At 39.9% G+C, this 20,818-nt stretch overlaps 1 protein-coding gene across 1 annotated transcript; it reads right to left on the reverse strand.

Moving 5' to 3' along the window:
* Positions 1–245: 245 nt before the first annotated feature.
* Positions 246–20,689, reverse strand: LOC134657861 (sodium-dependent neutral amino acid transporter B(0)AT3). The gene is made up of 13 exons (XM_063513441.1): positions 20,402–20,689; positions 17,761–17,993; positions 15,303–15,524; positions 14,135–14,245; positions 12,288–12,529; positions 11,180–11,333; positions 10,292–10,493; positions 9,483–9,642; positions 8,222–8,384; positions 7,083–7,283; positions 5,464–5,547; positions 2,326–2,402; positions 246–377 (listed from the first exon to the last, which is right to left on the reverse strand). The coding sequence occupies exons 1-12, from the start codon at positions 20,667–20,669 to the stop codon at positions 2,328–2,330; spliced, it is 2,115 nt and encodes a 704-aa protein (XP_063369511.1). The 5' UTR covers positions 20,670–20,689; the 3' UTR covers positions 246–377; positions 2,326–2,327.
* Positions 20,690–20,818: the final 129 nt, after the last annotated feature.

Consider the following 20,818-nt stretch of genomic DNA (forward strand, 5'->3'; position numbering starts at 1 on the left):
AAACTTCTTTAGCGGCGCTGTGCACTTTTTGTGATGGGGAAAAAATGTTAAACTCGCGAGAGCGTAAGATGTAAGACGCTTCGTAATACGGACACGTGACCTGATCGAAAAACTGTTACAATGTCATTGAGTTTTCACTTCTGCTGGCACTCCCGGAGTGCAACCCGTTGTTTTTTTTTCTCTATGGCATTGTATAAAATTCGCATGCGATATCGGTTTTTTATAGAGCCCATAAGAAGAAAATTATTAGATTTTCAAATTCCCAACGGCTCAACGACGGCCATCTTGAAAACTGGTCGCATGGCGAGTCGGCCCGCGTTGAGCACTTCTTCGTCGCTGCTGGACGAGTAGTGGTCGTCGATGGCTTCGTCTGAGGACTGAAAATGGACTTTATTGTTTAAGCCGTAAGGTGGATATTGTAATGTTTTTAGGTAGTGTCTTGTTGCCATGCTTTTAAGATGACTGAAAATGGACTTTATTGTTTAAGCCGTAAGGTGGATATTGTAATGTTTTAGGTAGTGTCTTTGTTGCAATGCTTTTAAGATGACTGAAAATGGACTTTATTGTTGAAGCCGTAAGGTGGATATTGTAATGTTTTTAGGTAGTGTCTTGTTGGCAGGCTTTTAAGATCTAAAGAGACTTGAATCTACGTAATAATCTATGTAATATATATAAACCTATGTAATAATAATAACGTGTAAAATCAAAAACTCATGTACTAATAATGTGTATATAATCTGTTAAAAATCAGGACAATAATAAAAAGGAGATGAAAACCATATTAAATCGTTAAAGCGCCGGGAACCCGCATGACTCTGTTCGTTGTCGCTTTCCTCTACAAAGCGGGAAACCGCTGGGATAGGCTACGAGCGTAGCACTACGAAAACCTGGCAGTAGGGTTAACAAAATCGGCCTCCAGTTACGCAACAACGAGCGTGACTCAGATTTGACAACTTGTTATGGTTTCGAACTGTTCACTTCAAAGCTAGAACAAAATTATTAAGTATGAATCGGCCTCAAGTATGCATATAGATCAGGGATGTTGCGAATATCTGCATCCGCAACCGCGGATCTTCCGCATTATTTTTAACATCCGCATCCGCATAAAATCGATGCGGAGTTTAATGCGGATGCGGATATGGAACAGGTCGGTACAGGAACGTCTCAGCATCAGCGTAAGTGCTAGAGTGCTAGGTAATTTAGTCATTAACCAAAAAACCTATTAGAAATGAGCAGTCAAGCGTGAGTGGGACTTAATGTACGGAACCCTTGGAACGCGAGTCCGACTCGCACTTGGCCGGTTTTTTGAAATAAAAATTACTAAAATGTTATATTTGATGTTTTTTATGAACCTATCTTGACATCCGCATCCGCATCCGCGGATGTCAAAAAATCGGCATCCGCAACATCCCTGATATAGATAATAGATACTGTCATTGCTACCTGTGCTACGCCGTAGGCCGTAGCCTCGCTACGTAGTGTAGCTATTCGTAGATGTAGGATTTAGTAACGTGTTTGACATGCGCGGCATTTTGTTTTATTTAACGCATTCACCGCTGAGCTACGGTCGTAGCCCTACGCCGTAGCCGATAACATGGATTTCCCGGTATGTAGCGGAATTGCGTAGAAGCAAAACGACAACGGTCGTGATTAGCGCTGAATGGGTTAAAAGCGCCATGACAAGGTATCTCGCGCGTGAGATAGACTACAGAGGGACGGGTAGACACGCGGGCGAGATACTGTCGCTGCGTTTCTGTGCTAACTGCTAACTGCTAAGCCCACTGCAGCGATATCATGGTCGTGGTTTTATCACCTGTCAACCTGTCATGTCATGCGTCACTTTCGCACTTACATACTTGTTAGAACGTGACAGGCATGGTGACAAATGATAAAGAGACGGCCATCATATTAGCCCTTCTGATTTGAGTGATTTGATATGATATGACTTACCTACAGTGCATCTGACTCCTATTAAATAATGTTAATGGTGAGATAATATATACTGGGACTAATGTCAAATAAATATCGCAATGAGAACATGCTTTTGTTAACCTTTTGGACGCCAATGACCGATATATCCGCACCGTAGGTTCAACGCCAAAGACCGATTAATCGGGCACAGACCACAGAGCAACATCGACCTACGTGCATATAGGTACATAAAGTTCAACTTCAGTTTTGACACTTCAATGATGTGGCGTCTGAGTGACTTTTGTGTTTGACACGGCGTGGAAAAGGTTAATGGGTAAAAGCCACATTGAAGACTTGACGATATAATAAAAATGAAAGCAAGCTCACAAACCTTACGCTAGCATACAAACACACATTTATTTTTTCGGCCTAGCGCGAGCGATGCTGGCGGGCACCCGCTTGCTGGGTCGCTGGTCGTCGCTATCCACCCCCTGTGTTGTTGGATTAATCAATACACACTAGCATATACAAATTATTTTTCACACCTCCTATTCAGAAAAGAGCTTCTTCCCTGCTAGGAGGGATCAAAGTGGCACTTTTCCTCCCTGCTAGGAGGGATCAAACTTTCACTTTTCTGATGATCAAACACTTTTCTGTTCAAGCACACTATTTTTACATTTATTTGCACATTATTTTTTTAGCTTAAATAATCTGTTTAAGCATCAGATTGTGTCAACACTAAGATTTTTTTATTTTCCTCATAGTTGATGTGAAAAGCAGTATGTGTCACACGGTATCAAAATTATTTCGTCTTGGGCGTTAACACTTGAATCCCTCATTACGCTCAGGATTCTACATTAGAATCCATCGCTTCATTCAGGATTCAATGTAGGTACGCCCTTGACGGAAATATATCATTTTGATCCCTTGTAACACAAACTACTATATTCTGCACACAAGCTACAGGTACAGTCGCCATCAGATATATCGGAGCGGCCAAGGTGTTCACAATATCTGAACACGCACTCTAACGCCCTGATAATAGGGGCGTGTTCAGATATTTGTGAGCGCCTTGGCCGCTCCGATATATCCGATGGCGACTGTAAAAATGTAGTGCGCAATTGTTTTCCATCGTATTTTCTCGTAGACTTTCGTATTTGTTTTGCTACTTCAGTCAACCTCAGTACTTTTTGTACCGAGAGTGACTGAAACGGCAAGACACGTTAGTACGTGTCCGTGAAAATACGATGGAAAATAATTGGCTACTTTCCTACCTATACTAGTCAAATCAGCTTCTTTTTTAGAACTGTCAAAACGATTTTATACTTAATATGGAATTTATATGAAAACGTGTGTAGTGACGTCACGGTCAACTCACCTACTTTTTATGTTTCAATCCAATTTATATAGAAATAGTATTTAAAAATAACTGCTATCTATATTTTTCTAATAATTATCTGGTGATTTATTTTAAGTAGAGGAAATTACCCAATTATGCACTACATCTGTAATTACAGATTTGAAATATCTAAGGTATATATATTCTGAGTAATACATCGCACTTAACCTTTTGAACGCCAAGAACACCTTAAGGCGTCGTAACTAGTCGTGCCCACGCCATGGACAACTATAGGTGTTATGGCGTTCGCTGTCAAAGTAACCTTCGCACTTTCAATTAAGGTTTACATTAGCTCGCTTGCGCCCGGGACCTTGGCGTGTGAGTGACGTTTTTGTTTATGACGTAAAGAGTTCAAAAGGTTAAGGTAGCTTCAACCCCAATTGAAATTCCCTTCAAATAATTGGTTCTAATTATTTTCATGAAACATTAATTTTTACTTGCTTCTTCCAAAATATGTGACGTTATCTAAGAAAAGGGACCTTATTGTCGATGGCGCTTACGCCATTATTAACGATGCTCCGATCATGAAGTTATATTTTTTAAACTGGAGCGAGTTGTCATTTTTTTTGCCATACTAATTTGAACCTTATCACCGAGACAGAAAGTTGTTCGTACCAGACTAGAGAAAACGGGCCACTTGAGATAGAAAAACCCGAGCCCTGTGTCTCACTCGCACATGTTGCCAATGTTAAAAAGATACCATTGTGGTAGAAATTATATCAATAAACTACTGAATTTAATTACCTTCTTATACAATTTTAGTGCTATATTCAGACTACAGTTCTGATATCTTTTAAGTAATTTGTAAATAATTATGATGCCAATATTATTAACTGATTAAACCAAGCGCATACACCGCAAAAAAAAACTAAATTTTAGTATGGTAGAAGTTGTACTAACTTTAAATATTAATTGGTATCCCCAACTTGATGACATTTCTTCAAAACACGTGAATGCGAAATTTCTTCAAAATTGTGAAGAAATGTTGTGTTAAAGGTTGTTGGAGTGAAATAATTGCTAATTGTGGAATATTGTTTCACAAGAAAACCACAATTATTACATTTTACTATAAAAATACAAGACAACATTGTCAAACTCATTAGGGTGACTATGATGTCGGCACGTTTTGAATCGGTCTCACAGAATTCTTATTATTAACGTAGGTAATATAAAAGTAAGTTTAACATAATAGGTACCTTATGTCTTTATTTTGGCATGTTTAATTTAAGATTTGTTGTAGAATAATTGAAGGGATGTTTACAAAAACAACATAACTGCTTAGACCGGTTGACACTTTTTTAAGAACATTGTTAATCGTTTCAGGTGTCAACCCACTGGTAGTCAGGTATGTTGTTTTTGTACTTTTTGTAAACATCCCTTCAATTGCCAAAATTTAAAACCAAAGTGCTTAACTCCTTAAACATTACAGACTCTCATTTATACATAATATTTTGTTAGGTGTGTCAAACTGTTTATATATGACATCGATTCTTTACAGGTAGGACACATTTCCGTCAATAGAAAAAAGGCACCAACTTTTAAAAAAAACGTCATATTTGCTAAACAGATCTTCAATGACGCTTACACTTAAAAAAAACTGAAGTGGACAAAAGGGAAGCCTACCTTTATGAACATAACATGAGTGAGTGCGAAAGAGGCCGACTACAAATGAAAAAAAAACCTGACCACTTAAAATTTCACTTTATTTAGAAAATGACACACCCTACTGATATATTCCATGTTATCCTAATATCCCACATACAGATGTCTTATGGTCACCCTAATTAGAACGAGATGCAGGGCTCTAGTTTGACTTCTCATGTGGACACACTTTTTGGTCAATGTACTCGATCCAGTTTATTAACTCTAAATCCGTGGCTCCGATATATAGCTGGTCAAGCAGATCTTGTCAGTAAAAAAGATGCGAAATTCAAATTTTCTATGGGACGATATCCCTTCGTGCCTACATTTTTTGCCGCCTTTTTTCTACTGACAAGATCTGCTTGACCAGCTATAAATAGAATGCCGCGCGATGCTGTGCGGCGTAAGCGCCATCGACAATAAGGTCCCTTTTCATAGATAATGCCCCATATTAAAAATGATTATGTATTTAAAACGTTATACCTATATGGCCACATAGTCATGGTACTCACATCAAAGTCCCCGATGGTGAATCTTGTAGCGGCCTCAGCAGCAAGCTGCGCGGGCGCCGGCGGCGCGGACTCCGGAGACAACACCTAGCACACACACACACTAGCAGACTAGCACACATACGCCAGCAACACTCTTTTACCTAAACATTCGTGTTGTATGTTTTACTCGGTGACACTTTGTGGTTTAGACAAGTTAACGCTGATGACAAGTTGGAATCGTAATAGGATCCTATAGAAGTGGTATTCGCGTGCCTCCGTGAGAGACAAAACATACGCAATGCGACACTACGATTGGTCGAATTTATTTGTTGCCCACCATAATCCATACTAATTTATGGTGGGGGATAAAAAAAATACTGTGACAAGGACAAACAATAATAGCGCTTTCGTTGCTACTCCTACTGAAAGATACATAAGACTATCCCGTTCGGTCATTTCCCCCCACCCCTCATGCCTGGTCCAGTTAAAATATTAGGTTCATGGTTGGAATAGTATCCTCGCAACTTTTGCATTACTGTTCATACAATCAAACAAAGTAAAAGTAAAATAGACAATGTTGCTTTACAAATAGGGACAAATGAAATATATGAAACATTCGTATGTTTATTTTACAGTTGTGCCTTTCTCGAGAACGTTCTTCCTTTTGTAGGGGAAACGTTCTCGCTCGAGAATTAGGTATTTCCCGCAAGAAACGGCGGAACATTCTCGAGAACGGCGCTAGTCTATTTAGTTTACTTTGTTGAGGTGTCTAGGTGTTTTATTTTGGGGGTAAGGGGGAGGTACGCGGAGGGGGCCGAGCCAAATCTCACCAACCTCTCTTGTTGATTAAAAATCGCCAAAAATCTGAGACATAATTTTTGGCGAAGGAAGGTGACATATTCAATACAACACAATATCTAACCACTAAGTGAATTGCTGGCAAGAGAAGCTTCCCAACTGTTTTACATCGAAACAGTTTAGAAACTTCGATTTCGTAACATAATTATGATATTTACAGTAGCAACAACGAAACAACACAATTTTGTTATAGTAACTAGCGACGTTAATATTTATTTACAAAGATACTTATTAAAAATATGTGACGTTATCTATAAAAAGGGACCTTATTGTCGATGGCGGTTACGCCATTATTAACGATGCTCCGATATAAATACAATGCCGCGCGACGCTGTGCGGCGTAAGCGCCATCGACAATAAGGCCCCTTTTCATAGATAATGCCCCATATAATTATGTGCTGGCTCTCTATCCCTCAAATATGCAAGAGCGATAGAGAGCCACATAACGAAATTTAGATTTTTGAGATTTACGGCTTAACATAACCAGACGGCCTAGCCAAGGTGACAATCGCTATCGCTTCGGCATCGAATCGCTTTGTGTATCTCTATCACTCTTCCATATTAGTACAGTGACAGTCGTTTCAATCGCTACGGAGCGTAAGCGATTGACACGTTGGCTACGCGGCCACTTCGTCGGTTCGTTCGTCTATAGGTCTCTCTATCATTTAAATATGCAAGTTATTCAGATAACCAAATTTTTTTTTATGTCGCGGCTAGCAGTCGTAAAATTTTTGTCACAGAGTTAAAAAGTTTAAATAATCAGCTCAGCTCCAAATACTCACATCCTGATCACTCATCATCTCCTTAGTCGAGACGGTGGTCTCGATCCTCCTGATGCTGCCCTGGTGGATGTCCATGTCGAAGGCGAGGCACTGGAAGCGGCGCAGCAGCAGCACCACGGGGATGGGCAGGATCCCCGCCAGGATCATGCAGAGGGCGATCAGTAGCACCCAGTCGGGGTAGGGCGTCTTCACCACGCGGCCCTGGGTCGCCATCACAGGTATGTCTTATTACTTAGGTCATAATGAAAATTCCTGGACTGGCCACTTAGAAAAAATAAGTTTTCTCATATATCAGAATCCAGAAACTTTCAGTGTAACCCACGTATCAGTTCAGTATTTACCTTTAGCAGTCTAGTGTATTTTGGTTATCAGCTTGTTCGTTAAGTTAATGTGCAGCTTAGTGGAGTCCAGACGAGACAATTTTTCGCCAATCTGATGAAATTGTCCGATTGAATCAGTCCGTGCGGACGCAAAAGCCAATTCGATTCCCCGATCAAATCAGCAGGTGCGGACACAAAAATGCCAATTTTCGTAGTTAGAAGCCGGGGTTTTAAAATTGGTGATTAAATTGTGTACGTGTGGACGCTAGATGAAATTGGCGCCAATTATTTTCCTGATCAAATCGGTCGATTTCCACAGCTCGTCTGGACACATCTTTAATGATTATTAAATTCACTTTTTACTGGATGATATTTAGAAACACCATTGGTGTTAAAGGTGTTATCAAGAATACTTATTTTACTGCGATCTTATAAAGGCATTTGATAGCGTGGAGCATAATATATATACAAACTGAAGCACAACGGACTGCCGACTGATAATTGTAGCACTGACTAAACCTTGTCTAAATGTAACGAATCCAAACATTATACATTTAAGGAAACAAGGAAGGAGAATTACTTAATTGGAAACAATACAATGTAAAGTCTGGAGTTCCTCAGGGTACAATAAAAGGTTAAACCTAGAGTTACCAATTACCATTACCAATTTGACACTGGGTTTCCGGTTTAACCGGTTAACCCCGGGTTAGTGGGATTGTGCAAGTGGCGCTAACAAACTTAACACAACAGGGCAAGTTAAATAAAAGCTTGTAAAAATAAAAATATGAATAGGTACTTTTTACATTGTAAATCAGATACCTCGTCAGCATTCCAAGCCCCGTAAGTGGGTGGCGAGTAGATCATGGAGATGATCGACGACAGCAGGATGCAGGAGACGACGCAGGGCCCGATGTAGCGCCACGTCAGCTGCCAGTAGAGCCCGGGCCGGTAGCCCGTCATCTCGTAGATGTCGTTTGAGAACCTGGAGATTATTCCAAATTAAATATACTTATCGGTCGGCAATGTAGTTGGCAACCAAATTGTATTGCGCCCCGGAGGTCAGAGTCACTTAGATCGCCGGACGGACATTTTTGTTTTTTTTTTTATTTATTTATTTATTATTAAAAGGAGAAGTTACATAATAATCGTTACTTATCTGCCAAACTGCATAGCAGTTTGTTGGTAGAAAACTTATTCTACCCTCCACCATCGTAAAGTAAGTTATTTCTTACTTAAATTATAGTTGTTCGTGTGCGATTTCTTACAAACGGTTATACGTAACAGACATACCTTAGTTCTATTAGTAATTATTAATATATTCTATTCTATTCTATTCTATTCTATTGTCATGTGAAAAAGTAGGTAGGTACTAGATATCATCTCAACCAGACATCGGGAAACAACAAACATACGAAGTGAAGCCAAATAACGTGTGTAAGATAATAAAGTCATTAGCAACTATATATACCACAATTTAATATCCTCATCCTATCTAAAGTAGACAATATTATATTGACCCTTAATTACCTACACATAGCTCAGTAAACAAGCCATCTAATGATCCTGTAATTCTATTGTACGTAAGGACAAAAAGGACAAAATTGAAACTCTCATGTACAGTAAGAAGATGCCTATGCTCAGCAGTGAGAAGTATGATGGTGGTCAGACATTTATGGTTTAGACAAGGTTGGAATAGAACCTTGCAACTTTTGCATTACTGTTGATTCAAGCAAACTAAGGGCTCATTTAGACGATGCGAGAACTCGCATGCGAGTTTCATTCCATGTAGGTATATTGTGAGTTTTGATCGGTCGATTGAATTGGACGTAACCAACAGTCCACAATGTAGGTACTTAACTAAAATCGCATGCGAGTTCGTGCGCCGTCTAAATTAGCCCTAAGTAAAAGTAAAATAGGCAATATGTTGCTTGACAAATAGGCATTACCATGAGGGACATAAATAAAATATATGACACAATATATTTTACTTACGAAAAAAGTTTTAATATCAGAAAACAGACGGCGGAATGGATGGAAAGAAAAAGATAGAGAATCAACTATCAGCAAAGTGTGGACTTACTTCTCATGGCCATAGATGTAAACGACCGAGACCATCTCCAAAAGCGCGACCACCACCAGGCCGATGGTGCCGGCGAACGAGTCGAACATCTTGAGCCAGTACTCGCCCGCGCCCGTCGTGAAGATCAAGCCAGTTACGAAGCAGAAAATGCATACGATACCTGAGAAAATGAGAGGTTTTTGTGCGAATATGAGCGTGATAAAGGACTACCTAGTTATTCCCTAAAGGTTAAGAAGTAGGGTGAAAAAATAAATGAATTACACTTGTAACCATGCATGAGAAAACGAACCAACCCCACAATAACATAATTTTTACATAGGTAATGTACCTGAAGTCAAACAAAAATTACTTTACTTTACTTAATTAAATTAAAGAACATAATCCGGTTTTTCTAGCACTCACAACGTTTCAATCGCCTCCCTTTTAGACATTATACTAACGAAGATTAATCTTAATTTTGAACACATTCTTATGATTGGTATCATCACAGACTTTTTAAACCGTAAACTGCTCTGCGGGCTCAGCACGGTTCCATTTTTTATCCACTATCACTAAGCCCGTCACTTTCGCACTTACATACTTGTTAGAACGTGACAGGCATGGTGATAAATGATAAAAATGCGACCGTGCTACTAGGGCTGTACGGATATGATGGCCGTTTTTGTCTGGGTACGTGACAGCGTGATAAAACGTTGTCCGTCACTTTCTATCCCGTGGAGTTAAAAAGTGACAGTTATTTTATCACGTCGATAAAGCGATCCATAATACGCCTGCTGATGTTGCCTTACTATATTTTAATAGGGGCTTACCAGTGATAATCGGCTTGCTGATCCTCTTAAAGAACTCAATATCAAAGATGGTGCAGAGCATGCCCTCCATGATGCCGATCTGGCTGCCCAGGCCCAGGGACAGCAGCATCAGGAAGAAGATGATGGACCAGAACGGAGCGAAGGGCAGTTCCACGATGGCCTGGGTGAACACGATGAAGGCTAGGCCTGTGCCTTCGGCCGCCTGCAGGAATAGAGAAAGGAGTCTACTTCAGAAAAAATACAATTTCGTTATAAGATAGGTACTATAAGCAGAGGGAACTTAAGAAATTCGGGTGGTTTAGTGACCAGCCAAATGTTATATTTACAAAAACCAACACCAACTTGCGTAATAAAAATTAAAAAAAAGATGGCAAAAAATGGCCGTAAAATGACCCCCTGTAGTTAGCCCGACTAAAAACTTTTAGTTAATAAAAAAAAATAGTGAAGTCGGTCGTAGAAATACTAGAAACAAATCTCTTCCGCACGAAACAATTATATATATACAATTTGATTCGATTGGTTGGTACCTAATCGAATAGTGTAGGTGGATATATTTAAAATTCAAGGTTGTTTAGTTGACACCGCTTGATCCGTTTGTGCCAATCTAATTGGGTGCTGTAGAAGCGGATAATTGGCTAATATATCTATTGATCTAAATGACAATTAGTTTAAACGTTTATTATCAAACGACCAATCGGATAATAGTTTAATTTGGGCCAGTTACATCAAACGCAATCGTCGGACTGATCCAAGCCACTCAGCAGAGAACTATGAAGTTTCCCATACAATAAAACAAAGAACGTTTTAACGGAGACAGACGGTTTAGAGCAATTGAATTTCAATTGACCGATCTGATTGGCAATTTAATTGTTACATAAATACACATACCTCATTAAGCTGCTTGCTCATGCTGCAATCCGACAGATTGAGTCGGCTAGTGATGTTCTCCTTGACGAGATCGGGGTAATGCTCTCTGTAGTAGTCGAAGGTGGTGTTAGGGTAGAACCCGGGGACGTTGTTGTGGGCCAAGATCTCGATGGAGCTGAAAGAAAAGCAAAATGTTAGAATTACGCATGTAGTGATTTAATATCAAGTTATTGTTCAATATAAAATCTGTAATTTTGAAATAAATTGCAACCTCGATTCGCTGCGCTGAAAAACGTAAACGATAAAAAAACACAATTGAATCAAGAAGATAAACCTATTATCATACCTAGCAATGCACCTCTCCGCTATAGTACTTATACGCCTTGAACCCAAGCATACTAAATATGACCATGGACGCGTATGGCCGTGAGCCCGTTGCACACACAAGTGTTGTCGGACGAAAAAGACCGAAGTACACTTGCGTGGGCAATTATTACTACCAATGATTACAACCCAACTCTGAGGGTGCTGAAGTTGGCCGGCTTTGGAGCGTGCACAGCGCGCTCCAAAGCCCGACTTTGCTAGTATGAAGGCGGCTGGCTTAAAAGCGTGCGTAGCGCGCTTCATACGTCGCTTTACGCTAATTAACAAAATAATCTCACCTAGCAATGCACCTCTCCGCCATAGTATACGCCTTGAACCCAAGTATACTAAATATGACGACGGACGCGTATATGGCCGTGAGCGCGTTGCACACGGACACGAGCAGCACGTCGCGCACGCAGTTGTTGTCGGGCGGGTTGTAGGAGCCTACAGAGATTAGACCGAGATGCACTATTAGTGCTATTTCTGTCATTCCTAAAAGCAAAACTATTCTAGTCTCACCTGGCAGTTGTTGCCGGGCGTGTTGTAGGAGCCGCAGGCGATCAGCGATAAAAGGCCGAGGGACACTTGCCAAATCACCAACTCTGTAACTCCTTTGAGGGTGCAAAGTCGACTGGTTTTGGAGCATGAGCAGCGCGCTCCAAAGCTTGACTCTTCTAGTATGAAGGCGCCCGGCTTAGGAGCGTGCGCAGCGCGCTTCATACCTCGAGCTACTATAAGTACCTACCTAACAAAATAATCTCACCTAGCAATGCACCTCTCCGCCATAGTATACGCTTTGAACCCAAGTATGCTAAATATGACGACGGACGCGTATATAGCTGTAAGGGCGTTGCAGACAGACACGAGCAGCACGTCGCGCACGCAGTTGTTGTCGGGCGGATTGTAGGAGCCAAAGGCGATGAGCGACCCGAAAGCGAGGCCGAAGGAGTAGAACACTTGGGTGGCCGCGTCCAGCCACACGGTGGGCTGCAGGAGCATCTCCAGCTGAGAAGAGAAATGATAAATGCTGTTGTAAATATAAATATTTGGTGATAATTTGATGACTGGTCTGGCCTAGTAGGTAGTGACCCTGACTGTGAAGCCGCGGTCCTGGGTTCGAATCCCGGTAAGGGCATTTATTTGTGTGATGAGCAAAGATATTTGTTCCTGAGTCTTGGGTGTTTTCTATATATTATGTATTTGTATATTATATATATTGTTGTCTGAGTACCTCCCCACAACACAAGCCTTCTTGAGCTTACTGTGGGACTTAGTCAAGCAGTGTAAGAATGTCCTATAATATTTTCACCTCAGCAGCTCGAACAAGGGTACTTTGATTCTTAAAAACAGTGAGCAAAATGCGATTTTGCTCACTGAGTGAGACAAAATGACATTCAAGTGACCTTTATAGTCAAATGTCATTTCAACATGCGGGGTCTAATAAAACTTCGAAATACATGGGTTCTATTATCTCTGTCCCTTTCACACTGTTAGCAAAAAGAAACAGACAAAAAAAGTTAAAACGACATTCAACAGTATATTCACGGTTTATAATAGACCCCCGAAAAACTTCAGACCGCATCGTTCCAAACCACGTACGAGTATGAATTCTTAATAATTAATAAATAAAAATAAAGTTTAAGATTTGATAAAAACTGATAAAATACTATATTTTAGGTATTTTATTGTACAATTAAAATAACGAACTCAAAAAATACACAGATCATCACGCAAAATTAATTATTTTACTTTTAAGAATTTCTACCATAGTTGACAAATAGTACGTATCCGCAATTCGGACCGTATCTTACAAAGATTTTTTTTACAAAAAAAAGTTTGAAGTGTCAGTTAATGTTTGTTATTTCTATATTATTTTAATGGAATTTATTATTACGTTTTGTTTTTGTGTTCCATTGCGGTAATTAAACTTAATTGTTTGTATATCTTAAGAAAACATGAGTGCAGGTATTAAGTGATGAACAAGGATTACATTTTTCAAGTTGTCTAATAGGTATGTTCTCACTGTGCTGAGGTGAAAAATGTTGTGTACTACACGAGATCAAAGTTATTTACATCTCGTGCGCTTTTAAGTCCCTTACTACGCTCAAGATTCTAAATTAGATTCACTCGCTACGCTCGTGAATCTATTATAGAATCTTTCGCTTGCACGGGACTCAAAATAAGCACTCGAAGAAATATCAAACTTTGATCACTTGTTGTACAAATAACTATTATTTATTTTAATCTTATCACCAAGAAAAATTGATAAAGACGAATAAGAAGAACAAAGAAGCAAAGATTGGGTATTTTTAATACATCAAACTGTTTTGGCGCAAAGTTTCGTTCGCTACGGAGCGTAAACGATTCGCATTTTTCGCATCTTGAACCCACTTTTAGTTCTACGCTCTGGGCTACGTATAACCGCAAAAATCGAAATTCGTCAATTGAGGGCATTTTTCTCTGTCACTCTAATTACGTCTTAATAAGGGGTGGCTATGACATCGATCTAAAGAAAAATGAAAAGTTGTACAGTAAGCTACGAAATTGGATGTAGAAATTATGAATGAATTCATTCATAAATCCGCCATGCACTTTTACGTCTGACGGTACCTTCGGGCTATACATGTGCACGATGCCGTCTGCAGAGCCGGGCAGCGTGATCCCTCTGATGAAGAATATGGTCAGCACCACGTACGGGAACAGCGACGTGAAGTACACCACCTGGGTACAATGAAAAATATTAGATAGGATTTATAGTAGAATGAAAAAACAAAAATAACACGTGAATGATTCTCATAACTCAGTCACGCTGACTCTGCTTATTCCAGCGCTAAAATATATTTTGACCCGAGATATTTTGACGCTAGAATGAAAAGAGACTAGTTAATAAAGTAGGACAAAAAGAAAGTGTCAGTGAGTTTCGAGAATCGTGAGTTGAGTCTAATTCTCTTTGGTTGAGTAGAGTTCATAGCTTACTTTACACCAACTTGAACACAACAAAGCAAGGGAGTGTCATTAAAAACGTGACGTTCATCTATGAGAATTTCTATAAATTTGACATTAATGATGGCATTGCCACACTTCTTAACTCATGATTGGTCCGATTCTAGACCGGGGATGTTGCGAACATCCGCATCCGCATCCGCAACCGCGGAACTTCCGCATTATTTTCAACATCCGCATCCGCATCCGCATAAAATCGATGCGGATTTAATGATTTAGTTCGGTACAGGAACGTCTTAGCATCTGCTAGGTAATTTAGTAATTAGCCAAAAAAACCTATTAGAAATTAGCAGTCAAGCGTGAGTGGGACTTATTGTACGGAACCCTTGGAACGCGAGTCCGACTCGCACTTGGCCGGTTTTTTGAAATAAAAATTACTAAAATGTAATATTTGACGTTTTTTATGTACCTATCTTGACATCCGCATCCGCATCCGCGGATGTGAGCCTCGAAAAATCCGCATCCGCAACATCCCTGTTCTAGACCAATCATAAGTTGAGAACGGCAGCGATTACTGATAAGGCCGTTGCGTTCGTGGCCCACAAATGGTCTCGCCAGAAGACCAGCGCTGCCTTACTCAGCATTATGCTGAGGCGGGACCATTACTTGGTAAACTTTAATATACTTTTTGTTTTAAATATACTTTTTGTAATACGTTTGTATGAAATGTAGTTTTAGTTTGCCATGAATAAACGATTTTATTCTTATTCTTTATATGAGTTGGGATTGGGACAATCGTTTGTATAGGGCAACGGGCAACGGGACAGTTCCTCACCTTCCCGCTGCTCTGTATCCCCTTCATCACAATAAAGAACACCACTATCCAGGCGAGCAGCAGACACAGCACGATCCACCACCTCGGCGCGCCCGGCTCCTCGATGCTCGGAGACGCGTCCAGGGCCGAGCGGTACCAGAAGTAGGCGGTGGCTGAGGCCTTGTTGCACTCGACCTGGTTGCTGCTGTTGTCGGTAGGACAGGTGGCCCAGGGGAGGTTGATCTGAAACAATATGGTTGATCTTAGGACTAATAAGTAACTTTTCACCAATATTTGCCTCATTTCTTGATATGTCTTTGAAAACGTTTTTTTTATTTTTTATTTAATCGCAATCCATGGTATTACAGGTGTTGGTGACGTCACGTCGTAGAAATGTCATAACGTCATATTTTCATTAAAATTTTACATTGTCCCACTTTGTCATTGCAAATGCCACACCGCTGCTCAAAAAACGGACGAGACGGTACGGAATCCCAAGGACGCATCTTGCAGCGATGTGGTCGGACCTTTTTCTTGGTCCGAGTCCGATCTTAAAATGTGTCATCTAGTTGATATTTGCGCTCTTCAAATACTAATTGGCCCTTTCATCTATGTATATACATATACTGATAGTAAATTAGATAAACTTCCATCACAATTTTATTTCCTCTCACTGTTACGTATCCTCGAGAGTCTGACAGACATAGTTAACTGAAGCCAGTCCTTGAACTAATCTAAACTAGTCCGACAATATTAGTTTCAACGTCAAACAGGCAAAGTTACCTTGGTAAATAGTAGTAATTTAAACTTCAGATTCCAATGCCTGATTACAGTAAAAAGTTGGTATTGATACCTACTTGGGTAATTACGTATTGAACTGGTGAATCATAGTTGTAGTTAGGTTGTAATATGGGATTACAGTATGCGATGGGAATACGGCCTCCAACTTTTGACGGTAACAACAAAGTTTTGTTACAAAGCGTTGTTCCATTAGGTACCTTATTTCCGAGGACATTAGGTCTGATTTAGAACTCAACAATAAGCTAATAGTATATATTCATTAGGCACAGTCTCATTTAATGGTTTCTGTATTTGACGTCATTGGGGATTGCCAACTTTTCCATACTCCGAACTCCGATACAAGTTATGTCGTGTTCAAGGATTTTAGTTCTATAAGGAATTTAGGTATTTTAGCGTAAGCACAACCTCTAACATTATTCACATCTCCTAAAATATATCTATTGAGCTAATATGACGATATAGCTATAGCTATTACAGGGTGAGACATAATACCCAACAAAAATACCTGAATATCAATATATTTTTCGATTAAATCACTGCAGTGATTATTCCAATTCATTTGCAACAACTTAAATTTTCCCTAATAATAATATTCACTGCCATCATTATTTTCTGACATGTAGAAAACATAAGCCTATCATAACCCATAGTCTGTGTATAATAAAGGAGTCGGACCGAATTTTTAGTGGGTAATTTGGTTCGAGAACGATTTTGATTCAGCGATTTTTGACCACCACTCACGTAATATGAAAAGTTAATCGTCATCTCAATAATCAAAATGTATCTGGGCTATCATAACGGATGACCGATTAAGTAGGTAATATATAAGTACCTACTAAATAAAACATGACGACGCGCCTTTTACGCATCTGTCTGGCTTCTTTTTGACTCAATATCTGACTATAGATATCTTTATACATAATAGTCTTGTTATTAAGGTTAATCTTATGTAACTGATGACTGTGTTTTATATAATTCCTGAACATACTTGCTGAGTATATCAATACGAGTACCTATCCTAGCTAATATGGGCAATATGGCTACGCTACTTGCTGCTACTGAGTTATTTAATATTGCTCAGCAGGCTACTATAAAAGGACCGGCGAAATTAATTTATGTACAACAATATGACGATTACTAATGATGAATTGGATTAGGGCGGATGTCCAGCCTTAGCACCCTTTTTGGCCAGTTGAAATTTTAATAAATATGTAGATAGAAAATTATTGTCATCATCATCATCAAGTTTAAAAATATACGTGTACTCGTAATGTTTTGTTTTAGCGCTCACTTTTTAAATATTGTAAATAGGTATCTAGTTTTTAAATTATAGGTACATACAAGTTTCTCGTATACTTGAATTGTTAAAATTCTTTTGAGAAAATCTTCGAACCGAATTAGGCCAAAGGCCACAACCGGGGCATTAGATTTATCAATGCGCCCAATTTTCTTTCTTATTAATAATAATGCCTGCTGAAACCGGTTTATGGGTATCTATTTATGTACCCATGAATAGGTTCCAGCAGGCGTTCTACATGACATCAAACCTCTCCAAACTCTACGTGTTGGATGTTGGATCTATATCCCCACGCACGCCTTATAAATGACCGGGCTTAAAAACCCGAGAGTTTGCAACGGATAATTAATTAGGTAATTAAGACAGATTAAAAAAACTCACCCTAACACTGTTGAACAGGTAGAAGAACACCCAGGTGATGATGACGTTGTAGTACAACGCAACGAACAGCGTGACTACACAGGACGAGATCCCGATCCCCCCCAGCCAGGGGTGGATGGTGTTCCACACCCCCAGGGAGCCGAGACGCATCTTCTGCCCGATGGCCATCTCGATTAGGAACAGGGGGATGCCTTCCAGCACCAGCATGATGAGAAACGGAATGAGGAAGGCACCTGGAAGTGAGAAGTTAGTTGTAGATGTATGGGTAGAAAAATATTGACACATTCGTTTTCCCGACTATACAGACGTGGACTGCCAAAATCATAAATCCATTCCGTAGTATAAATGATGACTCACTTTTAATTGAGCTGACGTCATCTCGCGCTGACTAAATTATGTTTTACTAGCGACCCGCCCCGGCTTCGCACGGGTTAACAAATTATACATAAACCTTCCTCTTGAATCACTCTAAGTATCTATTAAAAAAAAACCGCATCACAATCCGTTGCGTAGTTTTAAAGATACAGACAGACATACATACATACAGACAGACAGACAGTGGGAAGCGACTTTGTTTTATACTATGTAGTGATTTGGCCATAATTTGCCAGCTTATTTTTTAACTTGTGCATTTAGGCTATCTTATAGAACGCCCAATAGTAGCCCAGGCGTAATATTACTAATGAAAAAGTACTTTGAATTCTAAACGAAGCGAAGGATTCTATAATAGAATCCCGAGAACGCTGAAGGTTACATTGACAACGTACGCCTCACTACAATAGTACGTTCTTGGCGCCGGGCACAACTTGTCACGATGCCTTTATGAGTTTTTGGCGTTCTCAGGGTTAAACATAACCGCCTTAACCTTTTAACCGCCAGCAATTTTTGATCGAGCGTGCTCGTGTCGCCACCGACAGTAATTGTACCACGCAGAGTAAGTTTGGCATAGTTACGGGAGTTATAAATGTGCTGTAAAAACCAAATCAGATCATTGTCTTATTTATCAGACTGTGGCGAAATGAGTTGGATATCTAATGTCTTATATATCAGACTCTGGCGGTTAAAGGGTTAATTTAACTAATAACAACAATGTTACACAAAATTGTGTTACATCATTACATTACGGACTATAAAAGAGGCTATTTCTGGCCCTGTCGTATCAGGCTTTTAGGGATGGCAATACAATCTAAAGCATATTACCTAAATGTTATCGTTTCGATCTTAATGGTAGGCTTTATGGCCTTAGATATACGGGTCATGTTTTACTTTTAATTGGGCCATTTCATTTAAAGTTGTTCCCTACACTTTTTTGTTTAATTTGTGAAATTCCATGTTATTTCTGCTCAGAATCACAAGCTCTTTCAATCCTAATAGGAGAAAACAAGTGTCCCAGTGTTTTTATTTACATTCCGCTACCATTTTTCATAGACTTTGTATGGCGGTCACGGAATAGAAAGATCGAAAAATGTATGGAAATTCTGGGACACTTTTTTTCTCCTATTAGGATCGAAAGAGCTCGTGATTCTGAGTAGAAATAACATAAAAAATCCCAAATTTGATAAAAAAAAGTGTAGGAGACAACTTTAAATAGTATACTCGGGTCAATCAACTATTTCTTGTTGATAATCTGTCCCATCAGCGAGGAGACAATAGTAACATAGATTGTTAGAAGAACTGCTGTACCATGTTCTACCTAACATGCTCAGTAGATATCCCATTATGGAAAGGTCTTATAATTACCATAAAATGCAAGTTTGTTTCGTTTTTTAAATACGAAAAACCTAGAATTTTAAGAGTGACTCAGGAGACCGTAACCATAGCAACGTGTGACAAGAAAAAGTTGATTAACCGTCCGGACCAATTGGTCGTATGCATTGCCCCCACACTAGCACCGTCAATATTTGATGAACGACTGTACTAAGCTTGTTTTGACGTATATGACCGTTTTGCGTAGAAGTTATTTTAAAGTCAACAAAGGCGTAGGATAGGACATATCTATTTTTAGCCCGTTTGGGCGCTGCGCTATCGATCCGCTACGAGTCTATACTACGGCCATTAGTCCATGCTACGGCGTAGCATGTCTACGTGCTACAGATACTGTTTCAATGCTATCATTGTTCTGGCATGGACTAACCTACTAACAGTAGGTTAGTCCATGGTTCTGGTTTTCTATTAAGTGCCGCACACTGGTGGACTCCCGCCGCCTTTAGGCACATAATAAATAATAGTACTAGGTACAGAAGACTCACTCTCTAACAAAACGCGTCTGTTACGATCAGGACAGATATGGCCGCTAGGTGGCGACAGCGCCACGCGTGGCTTATGGCTAGCCACCAAAATTGGTGTGGAACGGATGTACTTTTAGCTACCTGTAGCAAAGCGACGAAATCGCGGAGTGAGCCACGCCTGCTTTAGGTACAGTAAGCTGCAGAGATAACTGACCCTGCATTGAAACTTGTTTGCTGTGGGGGGTCAGTTATCTCTGCAGCGTATTCTGATTGTAATTAAATGTTGGATTTGTTATAGATTTTTTTATGATATAGGAAGAAAACGAATAGTTTTGCTGACTGTACCTATTGGAAACTCAAATACGCAGGACCAAAATGCTACAAACTTAATATGTAAGAAAGAAAAAACTCACCTCCTCCATTCTGCTGACACAGATACGGGAACCTCCATATATTCCCCAACCCCACCGAATACCCAATGATGGAGAGGAAGAACTGCAACTTCCCAGACCAGGCAGCCCTATCCTCCCCTGGCCCTTCCGGGGCCCTCTGCAGCGACCCCCTGGACCCCTGCAGGACAATGGTTACCCCATGAGGCCGCTCGCTTCCATCCGCCCTCGTATTCAAAGGGGCCAACTCATGCCCGTTTCTCGGACCTATCGGCTCTGCTTTCACCGCCATCTTGTATTTCTAAACTTTATTTTATAGTCGCTTAAAATTAAGTCAATATTATTGTCAGGGAATCAAATGAGTTTCAGCTTAACGAGATTCTTGGAATGATAGCCGTTGACTATAAATATATTCATATCAATTGGTGAATCTCGTAGTCG

This window comes from Cydia amplana, chromosome 21, assembly GCF_948474715.1.
Source record: "Cydia amplana chromosome 21, ilCydAmpl1.1, whole genome shotgun sequence".
Lineage (NCBI taxonomy): Eukaryota > Metazoa > Arthropoda > Insecta > Lepidoptera > Tortricidae > Cydia > Cydia amplana.

Bases quoted from the DNA above. Each gene is read 5' to 3' on its own strand.
- LOC134657861 (XM_063513441.1), bottom strand. From the start codon at position 20,669: ATGGCGGTGAAAGCAGAGCCGATAGGTCCGAGAAACGGGCATGAGTTG. The intron at 9,643-10,291 runs GTAAGCCCCTAT...TCATTTTCTCAG, and splicing joins CAGCAAGCCGATTATCACTG to GTATCGTATGCATTTTCTGC. The intron at 5,548-7,082 runs GTGAGTATTTGG...TGTGTGTGCTAG, and splicing joins AGATGATGAGTGATCAGGAT to GTGTTGTCTCCGGAGTCCGC.